The 22,986-nt window shown below is 41.3% G+C and overlaps 1 protein-coding gene across 3 annotated transcripts in view; it reads left to right on the plus strand.

Annotated features, from left to right (window-relative positions):
• RHBDD1 (rhomboid domain containing 1) overlaps positions 1 to 22,986 on the plus strand; it is a 207,007-nt gene that overhangs the window by 171,620 nt on the left and 12,401 nt on the right. The window contains exons 8-10 of one of the 3 annotated variants that reach the window (XM_064457396.1): positions 3,154 to 3,371; positions 4,122 to 4,182; positions 6,081 to 8,450. In XM_064457396.1, the coding sequence (XP_064313466.1) occupies positions 3,154 to 3,371; positions 4,122 to 4,148 (245 nt within the window). In that variant the 3' untranslated portion in view covers positions 4,149 to 4,182; positions 6,081 to 8,450. Of the gene's footprint in view, positions 1 to 3,153; positions 3,372 to 4,008; positions 4,183 to 6,080; positions 8,451 to 22,986 lie in introns of those variants that run through there. The other 2 variants (XM_064457397.1, XM_064457398.1) reach the window with 2 other exon arrangements.

A 22,986-nucleotide genomic window follows, 5' to 3' on the forward strand; every position in this document is an offset into this window, starting at 1 on the left:
ACTGAATAATGACAACTAGTGTCACAGATCTTATGGAAAGGTGCTTTCCAGAGTTATATATTTAAATGGACATAGTGAGTCTAAGCCGTTCTTTGGGAACTCAGTTGAAATCAATAGAATTACTTCAGGGTTGATTTAAGAAAAGAAAATGCCATCAGTAATGTTCCACTTTTATTGATAACATGAAACAATTAACTCCTTTGGAGAGGAGGAGTAAATGTGTTTATGCTAATGCTGATTTATTAGTTTATTATTTCTATAACACATAATAAGACTTCCAAACCATAGCATCCACTTGTTTTTTTTTTAATCTTGGCCTATTTATCAGTTCTTTTTATCATGAAGCCCACACAAATGAGGAGAGACATTTATTATGTTCTTTTTATTTCACAATGCATAATTCAAATCTGGAAATACTGTTTTCCAGAAGAAATAGACATATATTTTTAACACTGTTCTCTAATTTCATTTTCTATAGGTTATTTTAAGAACTGGTCACATTTGTTCTTTATTTTTATTGTCTTTAAATTCAGAAAGCTCTCCAAATTAATGTCCAGTGGAAAATTAAACCTCATGTTCTAGTTGTAGACAGAATTAGATCAATAGATTTTTACTAAAAATTAAATATGAGATTCCTTTGATGCTTCATGAGCTGACCTTCTTTACTACTCCAGCAAAAATTTTCAGAGTAAATAACTCAAGTCACTCTGAAATACTATTTGCTTTTGGAGTGCTATACCATGGATACTGTACACTGGACAGGTGCTTGTATTGACTGTAATTAGAATTTGGTTTGATGACACTCAAAGTGTCCATACACATGGAAATAACTTCTCAAAAATCTCTCTGCACAAGTCATAGGGCTCTTTTCTCTGCTCCCCCACGCTTTGGGCACTTAGGGAGCATAGGAAGCCGACATCTTACTCTTTGGGGACCTGTACTGGCTGGGGTGCAGGACTGCAACATGCTGATGGATGATGGAGGACCAGGTGCGTGCTAAGCCATCAGAGCTGATCTTGTTCCAGTTACAGCTGGCGCCCAAGTTTGCTCTGACTTCAGAGAGTGGGCTCCTAAGCTGCGCTGCAGGCAGTAGGAGCTCTGGATGTCTGAGGAAGGAAAAAGTGGCCATGACTAGTACCTGATCTCTGTGGCATTCATTTTGCCCATCAGCTATGTAAATCCTCTGCAGGCCTTGTTTTTCTGAGTCCTTGTTATTTAATGGAGTGAACTTGCTACCAGTGAGAGGTCTTGGTCTGACTGTGTTACATACTGACATCCAGCCCACCGTGCATCTCTCAGATACTTTGGTGCATTTTCTGATGAGTTTTTGTCTCCCTTTACAGTGCCTATGGCCAGACAGAGCACAGTGGGATGTGCTCCCATGTAAAAGGTGTTGGAGAATCTGGGGACTCCAAGAGCATGATAACACAAGTACAATTCGGGACAGGTCAGACAGAAGCTTTATTAACTATGATCACAGTAAGAGAACATTTGGACAGCATCTCCCCCTCTACTCCCCTGTTCTCTGCCAAGTGATTGCACAGTCTCAGCCTATGCACTGTTTCAAAAAAAAAAATGCAAAGAAAACAATCACTTCAAAAAAAAAACCTGGTATCCGTACCTGGGAGAGAGGGACACCTTAAATAGCTTGCTAACTGCCACAATTCTAAGAAGGAATCGAACAGTAAATATTGTGACCATATGGAGAGATGGTGCTTGGTGGAGCATATAGGAGTGGTACACCCAGTATTATCTTAGCTCAGAAGTGGGGAGTTGGGAACAATCACAGGCTGTTAGCTTTTAGTCAAAGAGAATGTTCTTTTAGTTAGGATACACTTACTAGCCAGACGTCTCAAATCTTAAATATTAATAATTTTACCACCGCAGAGGTAATGTGGGGTGAGTGTTGTTTTTCTTAGGTTGCAATGAATCTGCAGCAAGTGTTGAAACTCCTTCACTGTACCCCCTGCAAGGAAGAGATTTTAAGATCAGAATTATTAGAAAAGTGTCAGAAAATGTGAATAGCAGCAGGGAGCTGTTATGGCTTATAAAGTGGCATAAGGAGAATCTGAGAGATGCCAGGAGGGTGGAAAATCAGTTAGTGCAATGTTTGTTCTCTGCCTTCTGGATTTCTGGAAGACAGCTGAAATTTGGGAACATGATGGTCAGCTCTGTGACCCCTCACTACAGCTCTGTGGTTTTGACTTACAAGTCCTAGGTAGCTTCTGGCTGACTAGAGTCAGTTACTATAAACTACAGTCAATAGCTATAAAAATGTTCTTTTCTACAAATAGACAGTTTCACTGATGGTATCCTAGGTGAACTTTTGTTTAAGACCAGTCAGGAATTCTTTGGTGAGCTTTTTTCTTTTGCTATTTTTCCTCTCAGAAAAAATATATTTTGTCAAAATTGAAATGATTCATAAACCATGATCCTTTTTCCACCATTCTTCTAACTCAGCCAAGGCATGGAACTGTTTTTTCAGAATGTGCATGAAAGAATGTTTTGACATTTTTAACCTGAAATCTTTATATTTTTATTTCAACTGAAGTCACCTTCTACTTTGAAGTTTTAAGAAAATTGAGATGAGAAAATTTAAATGAAAAAAATGAAAATAGAAACAAAATGTTTAAAAGAATGACAACAAAACACCCTGAGTGACCTAACCTGAATGTTTTGTTCAGCTTTCAGTTTTCAAAATTTCCAAGTTTTCCTTCTTCGACTGCTCACAGATGAAAAGCATTGACAAAGCAGGATTCTGTGATTAGTCCAGAGGTTCCTCCTGCCCTGCAACAGCGTGTAAAATAGTGACATAGCAGAATAATCCCTGACGGAAAGGACTTACGCTGGGGTCCAGGATGTACTCTGATACTTCCAACAATTTTGTGAAGTAGCAAGTTTTCCCTACCTCTCTATTCCTGCCTCCCTTGAACTACTGAAATAATTCCTTTGGATGAAATTAGCAAAAGGCTTTTCTTAAGTGTATGAATGGATTAAGGTAGTACCATATGTAATGTATATAAGAATATAAGAGAACAAGAGCAGATTAGAAAATTGGCACTTGCAGTCCTATCATTCTTCATTCATCCATTCAGTTTAGTTGTTCCTTTCTAGAAATTGGCTGGTTTTACTCTCCTCTGCCTTGTTTTTCAGTAATGCTGCTGCTGTCTGTGGAGCCAGCCCCAAGCCTGACCAGCCATGAGTTTCTGAGACCCCTTCTCACTACTAAGCCAGGACACTGCCCTTGCTGGGCGAAGTGGCAGGTTTTGCTTCTGCCTAGGTACAGAGCTGCAAAGTGGATGTACAATGTCCTGGCAAAAAGAAATGCTGCTCAAACCAGTGTGGGTATATTCCAGAAAACCTGTACACAGGTAAAGTAATGCAGTTAACCACTGCTCTGGGTTATACTGTCATTCTGTATCAAGACAAATTAGTGTACTCGGAAGCAATCAGAAGTAATTACTCTTTAAGCAACAATAGGCATCACTCTGTGGCTTCCATCTGACAGCTAAAGAATTTGGCTTCCTGTGAAAAACCCATACAGCTTAATCTTCCTGTGTCAGATCATATTTCCCTGTCTTCTCTTGGTAAATGTTTACATTGCTGCAGTAAAAAGGGCACTGCATGATCTTGGCTAAAAGGGGACTGTGTGTTTAGAGATAGTAATGGGATCCAGCATCTTTCAGCTGTCACTCTCAAGATATATGCAAAGAAGGTTTGCAGGTACAGAACAGCACCTCTGCAGGGGCTTGAGTTGTCCCATTCTCAGGAGTAAATCCCTATTCCATGAAGTCAGTTCCTACTGTTACATGAGCTGACGCTGCAGCACAACAATGATAGGAAATGAAATTATAGGAAATGAGCACAGAGACCTGGCTGTTCTTTCACTCTTCAGGTAAGACACAATCCAACTGATTCATTTTAGGAGTGTAAATATATGCACTGAACCCTGCTCTTGCCACCCCTTCTGCTGCATTTTCATTCTCATCACCCACTTGTCATTTTTAGGTGTCATCTTAAAGATTGAACCCTTCCTAAAGACTCCAGTGGCATCTTTGAAATCTTACAGAAATCTGAAGTCAGTGTGTGTGGAGTCAGCGACTGTGTTTTACATTCTCCAGGAGGAGCTGCAGGATCCATCTCAGTGAAGATGAAGCTGGAGAGTGGCAGACTGGGATCCTGGTGAGCTCCATACTTGTAGCTATTATAAAGTGTTCCTCTTTCTTAGGTAGTAAACTCGAGTCTAAATTTGGATCCTGGCAAATGCTGTCATCACTGATACTGCCCTCAGAGGGTTGTTTCAAACTCTTGTAACTTATCTTTGTGGTAACTTGTGGGAAAAGAAGACTGACTACCAATAAAGTGAACTTGTGGTTAACTCAGTTAAGCAGTGTATAAGAAATCTGGATTCAATTTCTGTCTTTGTTTTGTATGTCCTATTCAACTGAATATACAGTCCATTCACCTCAGCTCTCCTTCCATCAGATATAACTAAGAACATTTCCATACCATCAGAAGATGATTTTGAGGATATATTCACTGGTGAGAGGTTGAAATATTCCATGTTATTCAGTGTTTGGAGGTAAAATAGAGACAGGCCAGTTAAATACTATTCTCTAATTGGCTTTTACTCAATCTGTAAGAGTTAACAGGGAGACAAGACTTTTAGGGCAGGACAGTCTCTTTCATCAGACCAAATTTTAGTTGACCTTCATTAGTCTTTTAAAAGACACTACAAGTCTTAGTAACCTTTGTCGTACTCGATTTCTTCATCAGGAGGGTGGTGTAGCCCTGGAACAAGTCACCCAAAGTGGCTGTAAAATCTCCATCTTTGGATAGTTTTAAGACGTCATCAGGCCAAGCCATGGTTGACCAGATCTGGTGTTGGCAGTAGTCCTGCTTTGAATGGGAGATTGGGCTGGGGATCTGCAGAGGGCCCCTCCAACCAGCATTTCTGTGATTCTATGATTCTAATTAGCTTTGTGCCAATGTTATTTTAGGAAATATCTGTATCTTTGTGCAGTGGAAGCAAACAAGATTAAGTGTTTATTATCCTTTATTACTAGTATTAAGTATTCTAACAAAGGCAAACTCTTGGGTAGCCTTGCTTTCTGGCTCTCTCCAAGCAAGATTAAGGATAGATATTAGATTAGATTAGATATATTATCCACTTTTCAAAGGAATTTTTATATTATATCCATTGGTTATGTGCATTCCATGTCAATTTATTTGATAACACCATACTTATATCACTTCTGTATAATACTGACAGAAAATTGTCAAGTATTAACTTTACAAACATGTTGCAAAATACAGCTTAAGTATGTCAGTGTCTTATGAGGATACTTGAGGCTGAAATATCTCCCTTACCTACAGATTTTCAAACTAACTTATATATGCTCTACAGAGTTAACAGCTGTTACCATTCCACTAATGGGAAGTATTTTCTCTTCCTTATGTTAAAGATAAACCATTATTCACTTCTTCCTGTCTTATGTTCAAGGTCCAAATAGTCCTATCTCTGTAATGGAAACCAGCAGAACTTAATTAGTTCTCTCAAAACTCAGTGTGACTTGTGTATATGCTCCTCTAGCTATTAATGCTAAAAGCTCTCACATAAAGAACAAGAACTGCAGTGTAGTAATAACATGAGATTCTCATTTTATGTTTTAATGTTTACTACTTGTTACTATTTCACATATATGAACTGATATAAAAAGAGTACAACGATGCACAATGTGATGAATTCTGCATGGTTCTATTTATGGGCTTTCAAATCCTGGGTTTGTCTGTGTAGGAAAATTATTGCATTTTTATCTGTCATTTTGGCTGATACATATATGAAAAAGTTATGAATGACATGTGCCAGGAATAAGGGAAATGAAAGATACAGAAATTCAAGCCACTGAGTGGATGTTTGTTTGTCTTGGCTTATTCCTTCTGTCATCTTACAACTGCTATCTTACATCCATATTAAATACCTAAGTTCTCCATTCCTGCAGGTTTTGCCCTGAATAAAATTGTAATAAGTGTAGTATTTCCTTTTATGTTCATCTGATAATTTAAATGTTCATTTTAAGCACAAAGGTCTGGCTTATTGCTCTGCACATGTACGCTGGGAGAAAGTGGAAGGAACCTCCCCATCCCTGGCTGTCCCTGCTGGGTACTGACCGGGTGCCTTCAGTCTTCCCTTTGAGTTGTCGCCTCCAGAGGTTGGGAGAGAAGCAATGACATTACCATTTTGGCTGATTCTTTGGAAGCCTCAGAGCTGACTGTGTAAGCTGCCATATCAGGAACTCCAGCACCATGACTCCCAAGTGGAACTGGAGTTGATTGGTTTCATCTGTACTTCAGGTTGACAATGCACTGCCCATGGGACCGCACCACCTACTATTCCCTCACCTACTAGAACTCTTGAAATGCAGGGAAAAGTGCACACTCTGCTGTCCTGTGAAGTATCTAAAGGAGAGTGTTTTTCCTGGGTATGTAGATTCCCCAGGAGGGAGACACGACCATGAGAAAAGTCTGTCACAGGGCTGACCCAAGATTCAGCGAGGTGCAAGGCCACATGTGGGTAGTGCCACAAGTCAGGAAGAGGGCACGCCGTGGCTGGACTCTGAGACACAGTGGTCTCCATCTCATACAGCTGACTTTTGTGGAACTGAGGAGGACAGTATTTGCCTAAAAGGCAGAAGATCAAGCAGACAGTACCAAATCATAGTAGGCTCCATTCTTTTACCATGGATTTTTTTTTTTAAAGGTGAACTTAATAGACTGATCTGTTTCAAGAAGTAAACAGCAGTGGAGGGTGCTGTGCCTGCTAGAGCTGCCTGCACTGGCTCTGGAACGATACCTGAACACAGAAACCTACATTACCCTTTCTGTTCTGTAGAGGTCCTTGCACTGTGCTCTATGCCATTATATCCAAAGAGCATGGATTCAGCAACATAGCTAACAGCTGTCTTGTGTCATTCGCTGTCTTGTTCTCTGTCTGGGCAGGGAGTAGTGCAGCTTGTTTCAGCAGGGAATGTCTGTCTAAGTATGTACTCTGCTCTGTGTTTATGTTGGTAAAGGAAAGATCAAAGCATGTTCTCGGAGTTAGAAATGGAGGCTGTGTGATTAGGGAACCCATCTCATTTCCAGTCACATGTGTATGTACATGTACTTACACATAAGCACCCCTACCCCTCATCACCGCTAGAACCCGGGGCAGGAGACAGTTCTCTGAAAAGCAAACTGTTCCTTTAGATGGCCATCAGGGGTCAGGGCTGCCTTTCAAGGGAAGTGGACTTAAGCTTATCTGTGACTAATTAGTTGTCTGCAAGGAGGAGACACCCAAGATCAGGTGATAATAGTGGCTCTGTCGAGTCAGAACAAAGCCCTGTCCAGCCTGGTGTCCTGTCTCAGAGACTGCAGTATTGGAAGGATAAGAAAAGAGCATAAATGGGGGCACCCAGACAAGAGTCCTTTTTCTGATACGTCTTTCCAGCTTCTGGGGCTCTATATGGAAGCAATTCTGAGCTCCAGGCTGTATCTGAACTGCTGTATATGGTGGCTGATGGTGGATTCCCATGAATTTATCTGATTTTTTTGAACACACTCATTCCTGTGGACTCTACATCAGTGACCTCCACATTCAACTACCATTGTGTAAAAAGTATTTCCTTTTAGTTATAAGAAGCAAAGAGTAATTATTCCCTGTTTGCTTTCTCCATCCCACTCCATGTTAAATAGCTCAATCACCTTCAAGTTCAGCTGTCTGTTTGATAAGTGAATGAGTCTTTGTCTATGAAGTCTCTTCAGCTATAAAAGCTATTTGGTACCTCTGATGTTCTCGCTGCCTCTCTTCACTCTACTATACCTTTTTGAGATGGCGTGACCAGAATTGCATGCAGTGCTCAAGACATTGGCACACCAGGGATTGACAAAATTGCAGAATGATGTTTTCCATTTTGTTGTCTCTTCCTTTCCCATTTGTCCTTAGCATTGTGCGAGAGTTAACAAGCAGCTTTATTGTTAGAAAAGCCTACAGGGAGAGCCTTGCAGGCTCCTCCTGGAGGAAGGATGTGGATAACAGGACATGATTTATCTGTTTAATTTATGTTGGACTGTTTGATTTTGCAAAATTAACTTCCTCCCTGAAGAAAGATGTCAGATGAAATTTTCAGTTGAAAGGTGCAAGGGGAGAGTGAGAGATTAGTGTTCATAGCAGTGCAAAGCTGTGTGCTTTGATCCTTCTTCATGGTTGCTTCTCTGCTCCACTGTGTATCTTGCCTACAGGACAAAGTTTGGGGGCAGGACTGGAGAGACTGCCTTATCCAGAAACTGCCAACCAGATTGTTTCCCTTGGATCAGGCCCTATCTCAGCAGTTATGTCCTTGGTTTTTCACATGCAAAAGAAGCACTTTTATTAAAAGAAACAAGATACTTCCCAGAGTCTGACAGCTTGCATTTTGAACTATCAACCCTAACAAGGGACCTTAAAACTGACCTCAAGATGTTAATTTAACCATTACAATTCCATTAGTCTAATTTGTCATGGAACATCTTTAACTAATTACCCACATTTGTAAGTTAGTCCACATGTCATGAGATAAGAAGTCAAGCATAGTCATAGGTCACTGCTCTGGGCTGCCATCACATAAGACAGACCCTAGATGAAAGGGAATTCGGAGTTGATAGGAGGAATCTAAATGACAGCTATTCAGTCAGTACAAGGCAGCCGTGGCTGTAATTTAAAATTGGACCATTGTTTTAGAAGTGCTGTTTTGGAAAAGATGGGGCATGCCCTCATTAGCAGAATAAGGTCTAAGCAGACTGAGCATAATTGCATTCCCTATAAGCATTTGTCTTGAAGGTGGTAATTTGATAAATACAGGTCCCCACTAAAACCATTTACTAAATTTGGCAGACAATAGTATCAAATATTTATGACTGAATTTAGAACTGTCCCTTTTCTAAAAGACCTGATTATGTCCTCAATTTTACTTTAAAAAAAGCTCATTTGGGAACTGCTGTTGGTTTCCTCAAATGATAAATGGTGAAACAGAGGGAAAGACCAATTAGGAGTCTGATTAAAGGTTGCTCAAGCCTTTCACTGAGTAGTATGTTTGGATTCAGCTCCCTATTACTTGTTGGAAATCTGCCCATGAATTTATAGTGGGAGCTGCAACATGCTGCGTGCCACAAACACCTCTCTCTCTTAGATTTAGGCAACTATAAACTTCCCTTCATTTCTCTTGTTCCAGTGCCTGTGACATTCCCCTAGAGACTAGATGAGGTATGGAAGGATATGGCATGTGATTAATGCAGGAGGAAGCATTCAGAAAATTTACTCATTCTTTTTTCTGTTTCCTTCTTCACTGAGAGAGGAGGTACAAAGGGACGTGGCTGAGAGCGATTCCCCCCATCAATACACAGTGTCATCATCACACTTTTGGCTGCCGGTGCTGGGTGTGAGGGGTAATTAAATCCCCGCCGCCCCCCCAGCTCTCTGTCCCTCAGCTGATCCTTGCAGACAGCAAATGCAATTGAATTCTTCACTTCCGTCACTCATTTGATCAATACAAAGGGCCAGCGACTACACAGCTATACTGGTCAGGCCAGCCCTACCTTTGTATTCCTTAAGTATGGTCTTTGTCCAAGCCATAAATCACAGCTACTCTAAATTATAGAGGCTGCCAACACATCAGAGGGCTGGAGCGGGAGCTCTCTGTGATCACAGCAGGGAGGGAAGGATAAGGAAGGCCCTGACCAAGCTGTCTTTACTGTAGTCAGGAGCTTTATTCATACAGCAAGGACGAGTGCAGGCCTGGGAGTCTCTGTGCTCCTCTTGCAGACATAAGCCTGCCGCAATGTCTCAGCAGTGTTCTGATGTTACCTGCTGTCCTCAGGAAAAATGGAAAAGGTCTTTCTACAGGCCATAAGGCAGTCACTGAGATTAGGAGGAAACTTCCCTTGGTGGTGTATTACTGCAGACTTTATACCTACAGATGCCCTTTTTTGGCATCCCTGTGGGGAGAGAGGACTCATTGATCTGTATCTTCCCCTTATCATCAGCCAGCACTGAGAGTGCTCTGTCCTCTGTTAGGAAGAGCAATGGCATCCCCAGGCTGACCCAGCTCCTGCCACGCGGCAGCAACAGCCCTGCGCTATCGGACAGCTTGGTGGTGTGAACACCACCACACTTTTTTCTTTCCTATGTGGAAGTTCACCTGTTATTTTCTACCAACGTTCCTCCAAATCTTTAAAGATAAATGAATCTTCAGGTCTCCTAATCTTCAGCCTGTCTGCGACAGGCATAAGGTATCTACCAGTCTGTAATGAAAAATCATAGACAGTCCATCCTTTCAATCTCTTGCTTTTATCCTGAGCTGATAAGGGAGGCCCTCCTCTGCTTGTCAGCTTTGCATTCTTGGTGTGTGCAGCATAGCCGAGTATTGCAGATTAAAGGTGAAGAGTTGAACAGGGAAAAAAAGCAGGAGCGAAGCAGCTGTTTAATGAGATAGAGGGGCTTTCCTCTTGAAAACTGCTTATCCATATCCTGTCTGTTGGTAATTGCACTGAGTATTTTCTTTATGGAGCATGTTAGCACTGTTTTCCGTGCTTAATATATTTTACCCTTTTGCAGGATCATCTTTTCACCTTGGTAGCATTAAATAATTCTTTACAAAATTGTAAGTGACCCATAATATATTTTTATCAAACTGCTTAGTTCTGCCCTGCGCAACTTCTGTCTTATATTTACAACAAAGTTCAAGTGTGCTCAGGAGTCAAAGCTTAGACAGTCTCAGTCTGTACCTAAGTTTAAGCCCATGCTGTTCCAGGTTTGGGAACACCTTTCCGCCCAAGCCTGTCTCAAGCTGTAACAGAACCTCTAAAGTTACAAATCCAGATATTAGTGAACTGACTTACAGTGGTAGGATGTGCTACACTGACAGAACCAAACCTTGAAAAGATGAGCTGCTTGGCAGCTGTTTTGGTTTAGTCATGTCACTAGCTGTCTTTCTGCTGGAGTTATTTTCATTTTTGCAAACTCTTCCCTGTGCCTTGGTCTGTTTTTCCGGTAGATCCTTCACCTCCTGGTGCCCCTAAGAGTCTCAGGTGAGACAGCTTCACCACTGGACCCCATGCCTCCACTGGCGGTATCATTTGCTGGGATTCATCTCCAGAAAGAGACCCAAGAATCCATCATTACAAAATCTGCACAAGCCTATGGGGGCCAGAGCAGCAAAGAAAGACCACTGGAAAATGGCTAACGTATGTATGCTGCCACTGCACCTACCACTGTCTCTGTTGGTCTCTGGAGAGGTGCTGGGAGAGTACAAGAGTTGCTGACAGAAAAAAAGCAAGAGAAGAGAAAGGATGCATCTGTCAGGAAGAGATGCAGTCATGACTCTGGCTTGGTATTATAAACAGCATGTGCTGCTCAGGGATGTGACTGTGGACAGGCCGTATTCCCCTGATCTTTCTCTAACTTTCTCCTGGAGGTCCTTCTGCTGTGGTTGATGTGAAAAAGCCTGGTTCTTTACATCACCTCCATGCAATTGGGATCTACTTGACTGAAAATTAGGTTAGAAACAGGAACATTTTCAGGGTAGGGAAAAGAGTGATCTGGGATTTTTCTGATCCCAAAAGTTCCTGATCTCATTTGTATAGATAATGTTGATGATTATATATGTATAAATGATAACAGAGGGTTTGGAGAAATGGTGAGATCCTGGGTTAGGATAGGAGGGGTTTGCTGTGAGGTGGGGGCTTCTGAAATGGCAGAGCCTTGGCATCATAGTCTGGAGAAGATAGAAGCCCTGGCTTGAAGAGTGTTGTCACAGTCCGGAGCAGGAAATGATACTGGGTCTGAGATGTGGGACAGAAGAGAGAGAATCTGGATTGAAGACAGGGATTGAAGAAATTTATTTTGGGGACTTGAAGGACTGAAGAAACTTATTTCAAATGACTGCCCCTTCCCTATCCCATGCACATGACTGCGTGCAACAGTCATTTTTGCTGATGGAAATGTGGTAGCTCTATTTTCTGCCTCACCTTCATCTCCTTGCCATTTTACTTGTCCATACAGTATCATATACCCTATGGCATCATACAATTAAAATAGATTATTATGCAGATGCAGATGGATCCCTAAGGAAACCTAGCACACGGACATAACACCACAGGCAAGTTTTAACTGATTATGCAGCTATAAAGAAGTTTCTTCTTCTTAAAATTAAAAATATTTTAACTTCTTTTTTAATGCTAACAGCTTAACCTTTTCCTTTCCAGGTAAAATCTGAAATGGAAGAGCGGGAGCTCAGGCTTAACACAGAGTACCTTATGGAAGTGCAGGCTGTAGCATTATGGGTTTAGAAACCTCCAAAGACCACAAAATCTATCCTCCCATTTGTAACACTCCTCCCCCTGCATGCAGAGTGCAAACCCTCTGTGCATTTGGCTTCCAGATCTCTGATTCCCATCCTCCTTTTTATAAGCTGTGAATATTCTCCCTTTCAAAGCAGATTTCCCCCTATGCTCTCCCCAAAGGAAAGTTTTTGCCCTGCAAGTGCCCTGGGCTTTTAAATAATGTGGAAACTCACTGTTTTATTCTGTGTCTGTCCTGTGACCTCCAGTTCATGATTTCTGTTCCTCTGTGGCCTCTGCTAATGTGTAGTGTGGCCTGAATGGGGTGGTTTTCTCTGCAGCTCCAGTGAAATATAGCTGTGCGTTACAGTCATGGATAAGGATGTTGGTGGGACTGTAGCCTTTTTGCTATCACTGCTTCTTGTTATGTAGTGAAGAGGTACTTTTTCCCCTGATCAGCCTGATTTTATTATTATTACCAGCAAGTGATGCCAATACTGTCCATGTTTCCTTGTCCCAAGACTTGATGGATACATTTGATGCCCATGTTAATCCCTTTCCATTCTCAGTAGTACCTTTATGGTGGTATTGCCTTTCCAAGCCACAGTTGATCTTGCAAGCCTTCACACTAGCTAATCCAACCTGTTTTGGCTTCTTTCCAAAGGTGTAGAGTTCTAAGGGGAACACTCAGCAAGGATATTTGATACCAGTGGATCCAGAATTTCTTCTTTTCTTATTTACAGGGCTGCTCATTCCTCTCCATTGCTATCAGCAACGAGGGTGAGATACTACTTACAGAATATACAATCATTTCTAAGGGAAATAAGAAATAAAATAAGGAATCTAAATCAAAGCTATCTACATTTTCTGTCTGAAGGTACAAACCAGGTGGAGCTGCCCTGACACTGGTGCTGCTGATTAGATAGCATTTTATGTAAAGAGAAATACATAGTCTTCTCTAACAGTGATCTGGCAGTAAAGCAGGAGATACCACATGTGTGAAGGGACCAAGGATTAACTGGTGCCTAAAGCAGAGACTGTATGGACAGCATCTACGACAGCATTCCTCAGAGCAGCATCAAGAACTCTGGCAGACCATAGCATTTCTACTTTATTATGTGGTGAAAAGCAACTGGTCTCTACTCATTAGACACTAATCAAGGTCACCGCTTCATTGCTGGATGCTCCGCATTCTCTACACTGTTGGCAGGAGGGCTTGCTCTGCTCCTGTGTGTTCAGGGAAAAAAAAAGCCAAAATAAAATAAAAGGAGAAGAAATCATTTGGCCAACCATCTGTTGGAGCACAGGCTGTGGACACAGTGCAGATACAAACGCCTGGAAGCATTTTGCAGGTGTTCCCTGTGACCCATCTTTCCACAGAGGAATTCACCGAGAAATAGATTGCACTAGACTGTTCCTGCAACTGCAGTTAATCGTGCCTTTTCTATATTACTGCTACAGGATTAACACAAACATTGCTCCTATTTTCAGGCTTATCAAAGGCAGCAGCACATCTCCCTAATCTCCTATTTCCCTGCTCTCTTTAAAGTGTTTAAATGAATGGAGCACTGATGAGCAGGGATGTGGTGCCAGCAGGGATGGTGTCATTTAATGCCTCGCTATTTATGCTATTTAATGCCTGTGTGACTTTATGTGTCCTGGGTGACTGGCTAACCATCTGGCACCCTCCACCCTTTCATAGGGCAGACAGAGGTGTAGATAGCATCTTCATTTGTCTCCAGTCCAGAGACTGACCAGCAGCAATAAAACAATATAGTTCTGATGTTCCCGTTCCTACATAGCCTGCACCTGCTGTCACTGACGGATGAAGCTTGGAGGCCACGGTGGTGACCCTTGATACCAGGCAGTCTGGATCTCTATGAGCTATGGGCACATACCTATATTTCTATTGAACTTGTTGGCACACACAACCTGGATTTTACTTCCAGCTGTAAAAAGCATAATGATATCTGATCTGCCCTAGCACCTGTATGTACACAGTTAACTTGTCAAAATGTTTCAGACAAGCTGGAATCAGCAGAATTGTGTATATCACATCAGCTCCTTGTGCTAAGAGTCCTACAGCTGGATTTAATGTATCGTTGAATCACAGCCTGAATTTTTAGCTTTATTACTTTCACAAATCACAAATACTTGGGTTGTGTCCTCCAATCTACTAGGAAGTGGGCTGAGATCCACCCTACTGCTTTCACACCACTGTCAGCTGGCATTAACTTTCAGTCATTTTCTCCTTTGAGGCCAGATTGAAACTGGTGACCTAGAAGTAAAATACTCTGTATTTTGTTAGCAAGCAGTCCCTGGAGTTGCGCAGTCTAAATTGGGATGTTTTCTCAGCGAGCTCTTTTATATATCTTCCTGTGGCAGTTGCACTGTATTTACCAACAAAACTCTTTTTGGTAGCAGAATTTAATTGCTTTCCACTTTCTCATACATTTTTCTGCTCAGATCACAGTGAAATAAGGGCTTTCTTTAGTTTGTGGAGGGGTCATGATATCCTACTGTAAAGCATTAGTTTTCTATTATGACATTCTCAGAGATTACATTAAGGATTCACTGGTATTTCTGCAAGGAGGGCAAACTGGAATCTGTGTTTGACACGTACTGCACTGTCTGTTAGCAACACAGCTGTGGGATCTGACCCTGAAAATGCTCATGCCTGTGAGAGTATTTGCAGAAGTAAGGACCAGTCATGTGTAGAAGCATTTCACAATCAGCCTTCATGTTTATGGGATCACTTGTGGACGGTGCTGATAGTCTGCTGGGAGGTGCTGGCTGCCCTTTTGAGTGCTATTGCTGAAGGTTCATTTTATTCAGCATTTTATGGAAGTGTCCAGCTCACATAGTAACTTTAATGCAGACTGTTAATATGAATAAGTTGTATCTCCATGGTTTTTTTGTGTTCAGATTCGAGGTCAGATCGGTTGGCCACTCTGTGGCGGTATCTAATGAATTGTCAGCATCCCAGAAAGTGTACAATTTGAGATTAGAAGCAGCACCACCTTATTACCATGATAGTCAATTGCAAGTGGAAGTGCAGTGGAAGAAAGGGCAAGGTAATGTAACATGTGAGTGGAATAGCACTCAATCTATGTATTATGAAATTGTCATTCTGTGCCACTGTTCAGCATAAATGGACTAATCTTCAGTTTGAAAATGAGGAGAGCTTGACTGTTAAAGAATAGGTCATTTGGCTTCTGGCAGCAGCAGAAGCTGTAATATTAGCTGTAAGAACTTGTGCATTCTTGGTAAGGAGATAAAAATGATTAAATTGCACCGCTTGCTTCTCTATCTTCTAAAGTAATTCATATTTGGACCCGGATTCATCTAAGCATTTGCATAATTCCTCAGGCTATTCCTATTCAGCCGAGCATTTCAGCTTGTGCTTAAATTTAAGCCAGTGCTGAAGTTCTGTTCAATTCATGGGGCTTCAGCCTTGCGAAACAAGGTCTTGACCATTAGCTTAAAATGTTTCAGTAGCTTCTGAGATTGCTATGCTGTAGCAAAAATAAGTTTGCTGTATTTGTTGTATGACGAGCTGAATATTCTTTAATGACTCAGAAAGGTTAAGGGTGAAGATCTTGGGGCCCTGGAGAGGATCACTTTCAGTTGAGTCCTCTGTTGGAAATCCAAGAGCCAGAGAACTGGGGTCATGTCTCCCAAGAGTTTCATAGACTCTGCAAAACTGGCAGTCACACTGACTGCCTCCCTTCCGCTGGGTTCTTCCTCAAAAGGAATAAGCAGAGCCAAGGGGATGGTTTTGTTGGGCTCTTTGGGACATGGAGCTCTTCAGGCCACATTCTGTTCTGAATTATGCTTTATTATTCCACAGTAACTTCTTAACTTTGGTAGGGCTGTGCCAGGTGGTAGCCATTGTTGACACGAATTTAAATAGTTTTTAAAAAATCTTTGAAAAATTGCAATATTGCAATATGTATTTCTGTCCAAACTTGGGAGTAGGGGAGGGAGGAGAACCTTGATATGCTGAATTTTTGTTTTGTGGGGATGGAAAGTTCAAAACATATTGCCTGGCATTATCAAGCATTTATGTGTCTGTTCAGTTTAGCATCAGAACGTGTCTGCCAATATAGCTCCCCTGCTCCATGAAGGCATGTGGGGGAACTGGAAATTTTTTAATTGGGATTGACCCCAATCTAAAATGAAACGTTTGGTTATGGCTTTTTAAAGGAAACACAATAAAACAATTGACTTTTTTTTCCCCTTTGGAAAAAAAGGATTTTCAACCATTTGGTAGAAAACCCTCTACAGAATAGATTTATGGCCTGAAGTCTCGTTCACAGTGAAAGTGGTGGGAATTTTGCTGTTAATTTTTCTGTAGCCAGAATTTCACTGAGGTTTCCTTTGCAGCAGGAGGGATTGTGTGGCTCTTTATCTGGAGGTATTAATGTAACTTCAAAGACTCTTGGCCCACTTTAGAAATAAAAAGTATTCTTATATATCTCACCAATTTGTTGGAGGTCTTGCTCCATTGAAAGTAACACGGTTTTTCTCTCTATCCCAGAGAGCCACAGGAGCATAATCTGTATTTATTAAAATGGAGACCAGTAACATATTCTTCTAACAAACCAGTATCAGAAGAAAGGGCAAGTGTCCAGGTTAATGCTCTGGTTTGCTGGGCTGAGTTCAGATCCTTCTGTGAAGGGGAATTGTTGCAGGTTCCAGATGTGTTTACAGTGGGATCATACTTCTGTTTTAATACAGTGCTGTGCATCATACTGTCTCCGTTTTCCTGGTCCCAGGGCATGAGATGATTCACCTGCTGCAGAATTTTCCTGTCTGTATAGCAGATCTTATTAACACCCAGGGAGGCCTATTTGGAAGCTGCTCTTCCATCCCAAACTGGAGTCCCAGTGTTAATAATCTTTTATGAGCAAGAGCAGTTCATTCCATTGTTGGGTGACTGGGGTCCTTTGTTACCTCTTCTTTACCTGGGACAAGATGTCAACAATAGTAAGAGAGGGAAGGGGGAGGACTGGAAGAATCAGAGGAGGGGGAAAATAAATGTTTCTAAGTGAAAAGGAGTATTCAGCGAGCAATTTTCATGAGATACACACATTTGGAAATTTGTTAAAATATGTTTGCAATGTTTTTCATAAGCAACATTAAATGAAAGCACAGTTAGTTTTGGACTTAACCTACCCATTTGTCCTTGGATTTAGGGCTAGTTCAGAGCAATTTTCCGGGTTTGCACTTCAAGCCCATCTCTACCTGCTTTACTGGCAGGTTCCACTGCACTGAGGACAGTACTGGTAGACACAAAAAGAGCAGAACCTTCCACGGAAGATGTGGTTCCTAGGAAAGGCCTGAAAGCAGAGTTTCAAAACGACCATGTTCCAAAAGAAGGGCCAAGTTTTTCAGAAGGGCTGAACAACAAGCACTCCTACTGTGACAGATGGCTGAGCATTTCAAAAGATCTTCCCATTAAAGCTGGCTCAGAAATGTCTATTCTCCTGTTTTTGACAGGAACTTGGGTCTTCTGTTAAAAATAATAATGGTGCCGAATGGGCAGATTTCCTTTCAGCATTCTATTTTCATGTGAGGGTTTAAATTGTTTTTGTCAGGGAAACTCTCACTCCCCTAACAATTTCATTTACAACTCACTGTGCTGGGGAGCCATGTGATAGATGCTTCCGAAAGTCTGGTCACCTGTTCTGGTTCCTCAATGGCATGAAGCTCTAGCTGAACACAAGCGTGCTGTGTGTGATGTGGTGGACAGAGCACTCGAGTGCACTGCTTCCATTCAGGTTTTCTTGGGTAAGTTTCCATTTAGGTTTTCTAGAGTGGGCTAAGCTTTGAGACACTTGATTTGAGATCTTAAGTACATGGTCTTCAGTGGATGAATGCCGTCACTTGTGGCTGTTCACATTTAGGACTAGGAGTGCTCAGCTCTCTGAAAGTCAAGCTGGATTTATATGTAGCTGGGAACCCAGAAAGTGGGATCTTGGAACTTGAGGATGTTTATCAAAATGTGTGCTTTCACATTTCCATGGTTTAAGTTACCTATCCATAAACTGGAGATAATTGTTCATCCTCAGCAAAGGACTTACAAAATTCAGTGTTTATGCACGCAATTTTAGCGAAGCAGAAATATAAAAAAAAATCTTTCTCTTCTATCTGAATGTCTCAGAGCTCTTTTAAACTGTTAATTAATTGAGCAATCATAATGATGTGCCTGTGGGGATGAAGGAGGAGGAATAATTTACAGGTGGGAGAAATGAGGCATGAATGACTTCCTAGCCTTACCCATGCCATGCTGTTAGTCTGTGTCAGATCCAGACAGATACCTTCTGTCCTGTCTCCTTTTACATCTGTGATGGGTGGCTGGGAACACCAGCTTTCTCCCCGCTTCCTCCTCTTCTTCTGTGGGGGACCCATTTTCTTAACACCAGGCTGCTGTTTCATGGAAGTGCAAGGAGTCCATGTGGCCCATCTCTTTGAGGCAGCACGCTTGGAAGCTGGCACATTTGTTTCAACTCCCAAGTGCCACCTACTGAATGGGACATGGCCAGCGAGCCTCCTCCACTGCAAGGGAGAAGGGAGTCAAGAAATGAAACTTCTGGGCACTCTTAAGACAATTGCACGTTCTGCCCTGCCTTCCTGCTCCTGACCTTGTGCACAGCCAGATTATGGTGTGCTGTCCTCTGCACACCTCTCACAGCAATTCAGGTTATATCTTTGATGCACTGAGAAAAGTGGCTCAGGTATATCTGACCTGGCTCTGAAATACCAGCTCACCTCTGAGGAGTAACACGGTCCCTCTTTATCACCCTCTCTTTCCTGTCTGAACCCCTGTATCTGAGGTCACAAGACTTCTGTACAGAAAACATTGTGAATCTTCTGGCATATGTAGAATAAACGAGCACAAGGTTAATTCAAATAGTTTAAAATCTGTGGGATCGGCAGGGTAAAAATACTGCCTAGGAAAAGGTCCAACGCACAACTTCATCTACAGTTTGGCTGGGAATAATGTTTAAATTTAGTTCTTAAACACAGCTGTGAAACTCATGAAGATGTCACATTGGTTGCTTACCCAGAAACCTTTATAGCCTCCTGGGAAGATAATAAAAGTTCCAATAGTGAGCAGTAATTCTAGCAGGCTGCTTTGCTTCATTCATCTGGCTGCTTCTTGTTGAGCTCTTGCAACTCCAGACATGAAGTTTTTCTTCTAGCCACCCTGGTTCTGACTGCTGCTCCCTATCAGTTGTTCATATCTGAAAAAGGAAAAGAAAAATACTGACATAATTTGCTGGTCCCTGGAACACTAGGTTTTTTTATTTAATTGACAGGGCTTATGGTTACCTTTAGCCATAGCTTTTTAAGTAGTTTTTATCTGGATAGCAGTGATAAGCCCTCTAGGAAAAAGCAGTGGTAAGCGGTGGCTCATGATAAATATTTTGTACTGTCTGTGGTCGTGTTTTCTATTCTTTTTCAGTTTATATATCTTGTAAAATTTTTCTAGTAAAACTACTACCTCCTTTGTCATGAATTTAAGCCTATTGATTTCTAGCTTTCATAACTGTATTTTACAGACCCCCTGCTGCAGCTGGGACCAGAGCTTGAACAGCCCTGTTTAGTGAAATGGATTGTCTTCTACAGGTCATTGACACCCTAAATTCTGCCTTATCTAAATTAGGCAGTCTCCAGAATTCTCTGATCTTGTCCCAAAAGTAAAGGGTGTGTGTTACGTGCAGATATAATGCTTACACATAAATTTCCTATTGAGCAGTTATTGGAAAAGGAGATGAAAGCAGGTAGAGCTTGACCTCGCAGTTCAGTGAACAGGCTGCCAGGGACATAGTGTCTGCTAACAGCTGGCTTTTCTGCACCTCAGCAGGTGATGGAGTTCCCACTAGTTCAGGAGCCCACTGCCAATGGTTAGCACATGCTGTTGTGAGAAATCTCATCAGTCAAAAGTGTCTCATAAATAATTTAGAGAAAAGCAATTAGCACACACAGCTGTAGCTGTTTGCAAAGTCACAGTTATACCTGCCAGGGCAATCTGGAAACGGAAATTTCAAAACCATTTTTTGAAGTAGCCAGAATGGTCTAGCTTGGAGCTAGGGTTGGTGGGTTGTTGTTGATGAGTAAGGAAAAATTGCACTTTCATGTCTTTTTATGTGTAATGAAATCCAGGAGAGAATTTTAGTATTTTTTGCATATTGGGAAAGGATCAAAGAGATGCATAGTTTGAAAAACTCCAGCAGTCAAGGCCTTATCCTTCCAGAGGCTCTGCAACTCATTCAGCTTCAGAGTGAAGGGGACAAGTTTTAAAAGAGACTTGGACTTGCATTTTGAAGGCATCAGCTAGTTAAAGCTTGTCTATATGTACAAACTACTAATTGCAGTCTGTTTAGCAATCCCTTACAACAGTTTTTGTTTGACTGCAATGGGAACTTTCTCTAATATTTTATTATATTTATTATATTCTATATTAATATTACATAATATTATATTAGAGAATATATATTCTCTAATAGATTATAAAATACGTTATGGCTGCACACCTTTTGGACTGCACAATGATTAGCCATTAGTGTATTTTGCTAAGAAGCTCAATACAAGTGTTTCATTTGCTTATTTCTTTCATTTATTTATACTTATTCAGTTTTAGTAGGATCTGGGAAACTCAAGAGTGTCCCCTAGAACTGCAGATAAATAACTGCTCAATGGCCAGAAGTTTAGTAACTTTAAAAATCTTTATCGAGCAGATATTCAGCCTTCAGGTCACTGGGGTGAATCTGGAAAGGTTTGAGTTTTGTCTCCTTGTTTGTTAATTCAACTTTACTCCAATTTAACATGTTAGCTAGCTGTGATCAGTTCTTGTCTCTTCTTAACCAAATTAGCATTTTTATAAGATTCTAGATCACATTATCTGGTGATCAACCACAAATAAGTGTTCAAGAAATGTAAGTTAAAATGACTGTCTAACATGCTTTAAATGAACATCTTTCCCTCCTATCCAGAGAAAAGTAGTGAGTGCAGAATATGTATCACTATCCATAACAGTCTCCAGAAATATTTACAGTTATCCTTCTTGAAGCAAGATGAGCCCCCAATCTTTATATCATTTTTTCAGGTATGTATTGGCAGTACTGCAATGCAGAAATACGAGAAACTACTAAAAATCTCAACTAGGTCAAATAAGAATGTGTCAGGATTTTGTTCAAAACAATAGGCATAATGTTTTCATAATGCAAGAAAATATTCATTGTGCAGGAGAGAGATGGAATTCTGTTTTTAAAAAAGGGATTGTCTGGCTACAGATGTTGGCTGGGCTCTGCCAGTGACTGCGCTGTACATGAGGGCAAACGTCTGCCTTAGATGGTATCATCTGGACCCAGAGGTTACCACCTGCAGTCTCCTGTCACATCCCCACTCTGGGACCTGTTGAGTCTGGATTGGGATGTCTCTCCATTGTCTTTGATGATAAGTTAGTTAGGGAAGAAATTGTTCCTCCCTAAAGGTAGGATTCATCTCCCTCAGCTTTAACTTGTAGGAGCTGTCTGGGTATGTCCATAACGAATGGAGAAGGAATTTCTTCTTCACCTGGAGATTCCTCTTCTCATTTAGATGGGATGACTTGCCACTGGAGAGCATGTACTTTGCTCTTCATTTCAGAAGTCCCGGCAGCAAGATCAGACTGGATGTCTCCTTTTTACATAGTCAATTTTAGTTAATACCACTATAAATTTAGTACAGTAGGATCCCTGATGTTTCTTGGCACTAGCACAACTCCAGTAACATTGTACAGGTTTTGCTTTGGTTAAGTTTCTGTGGGTTTTTTTTTTATACTGACAGATAATATAGAATCCTTTAATGAACATTGTTTTCCTTTTTTTAGTCTCAGCCATTAGCAGTAATCTACATGCTTCAACCTTCACATTTATTTGTTTGAAGTTAAAGTCACGAGTCACAGGCCAGCCACAGTGGAAACCTTTCAAATGTTAGCAACCGATGCTTCAAGCTAATAAGGTTGGTTATTCACCTGGGGCTTAGCCCTGCACAGGAGTCTCTCATTTGACCATGAGAGTTTACATCTGTTTTAAAGATACTCATTATACAGATGAGGTTAAAGGGGTTTAGCATTTTTGGCAGTGGGATGTGGCTTTTTCTGTAGCTCCTCTAGGAACTGTAAAGAATCAGAGGTTGTGTCTAAACACTTTTACATCCCTCCATGTGGTTAGGATGCTATCTGCTTAGCTTTTAAAAATGCCAAGGACACAGAATGAATGGATGTCTCTGAAGCAGAGGCTGACAGTGAGTACTGGTCTTCTGATGCATCTCTTGAAACACCTAAATCAAACCATGCCCACGCCTATGGGATTACAGTTCCCAAGCTGGAGTGGCACCTAGTTCAGGTTGGGGCATTCGCCTTCATTGTAACTTCAACTCAGAACATGGGAAGATGTCTGAATAACAAACTTGCCATCAGAAATGCTTTCTGTAAGTGCTACGTCTCCAATAAATTGCTGGGTTTTCTTTCCTTGGAGTAATTTTTGAGCAGAGATCATAGAATCATAGAATCATTAAGGTTGGAAAAGACCCTTAAGATCATCTAAGTCCAACCACTAACCTATCACTGCCAAGTCCACC

This window comes from Phalacrocorax carbo, chromosome 7, assembly GCF_963921805.1.
Source record: "Phalacrocorax carbo chromosome 7, bPhaCar2.1, whole genome shotgun sequence".
Classification (NCBI taxonomy): domain Eukaryota; kingdom Metazoa; phylum Chordata; class Aves; order Suliformes; family Phalacrocoracidae; genus Phalacrocorax; species Phalacrocorax carbo.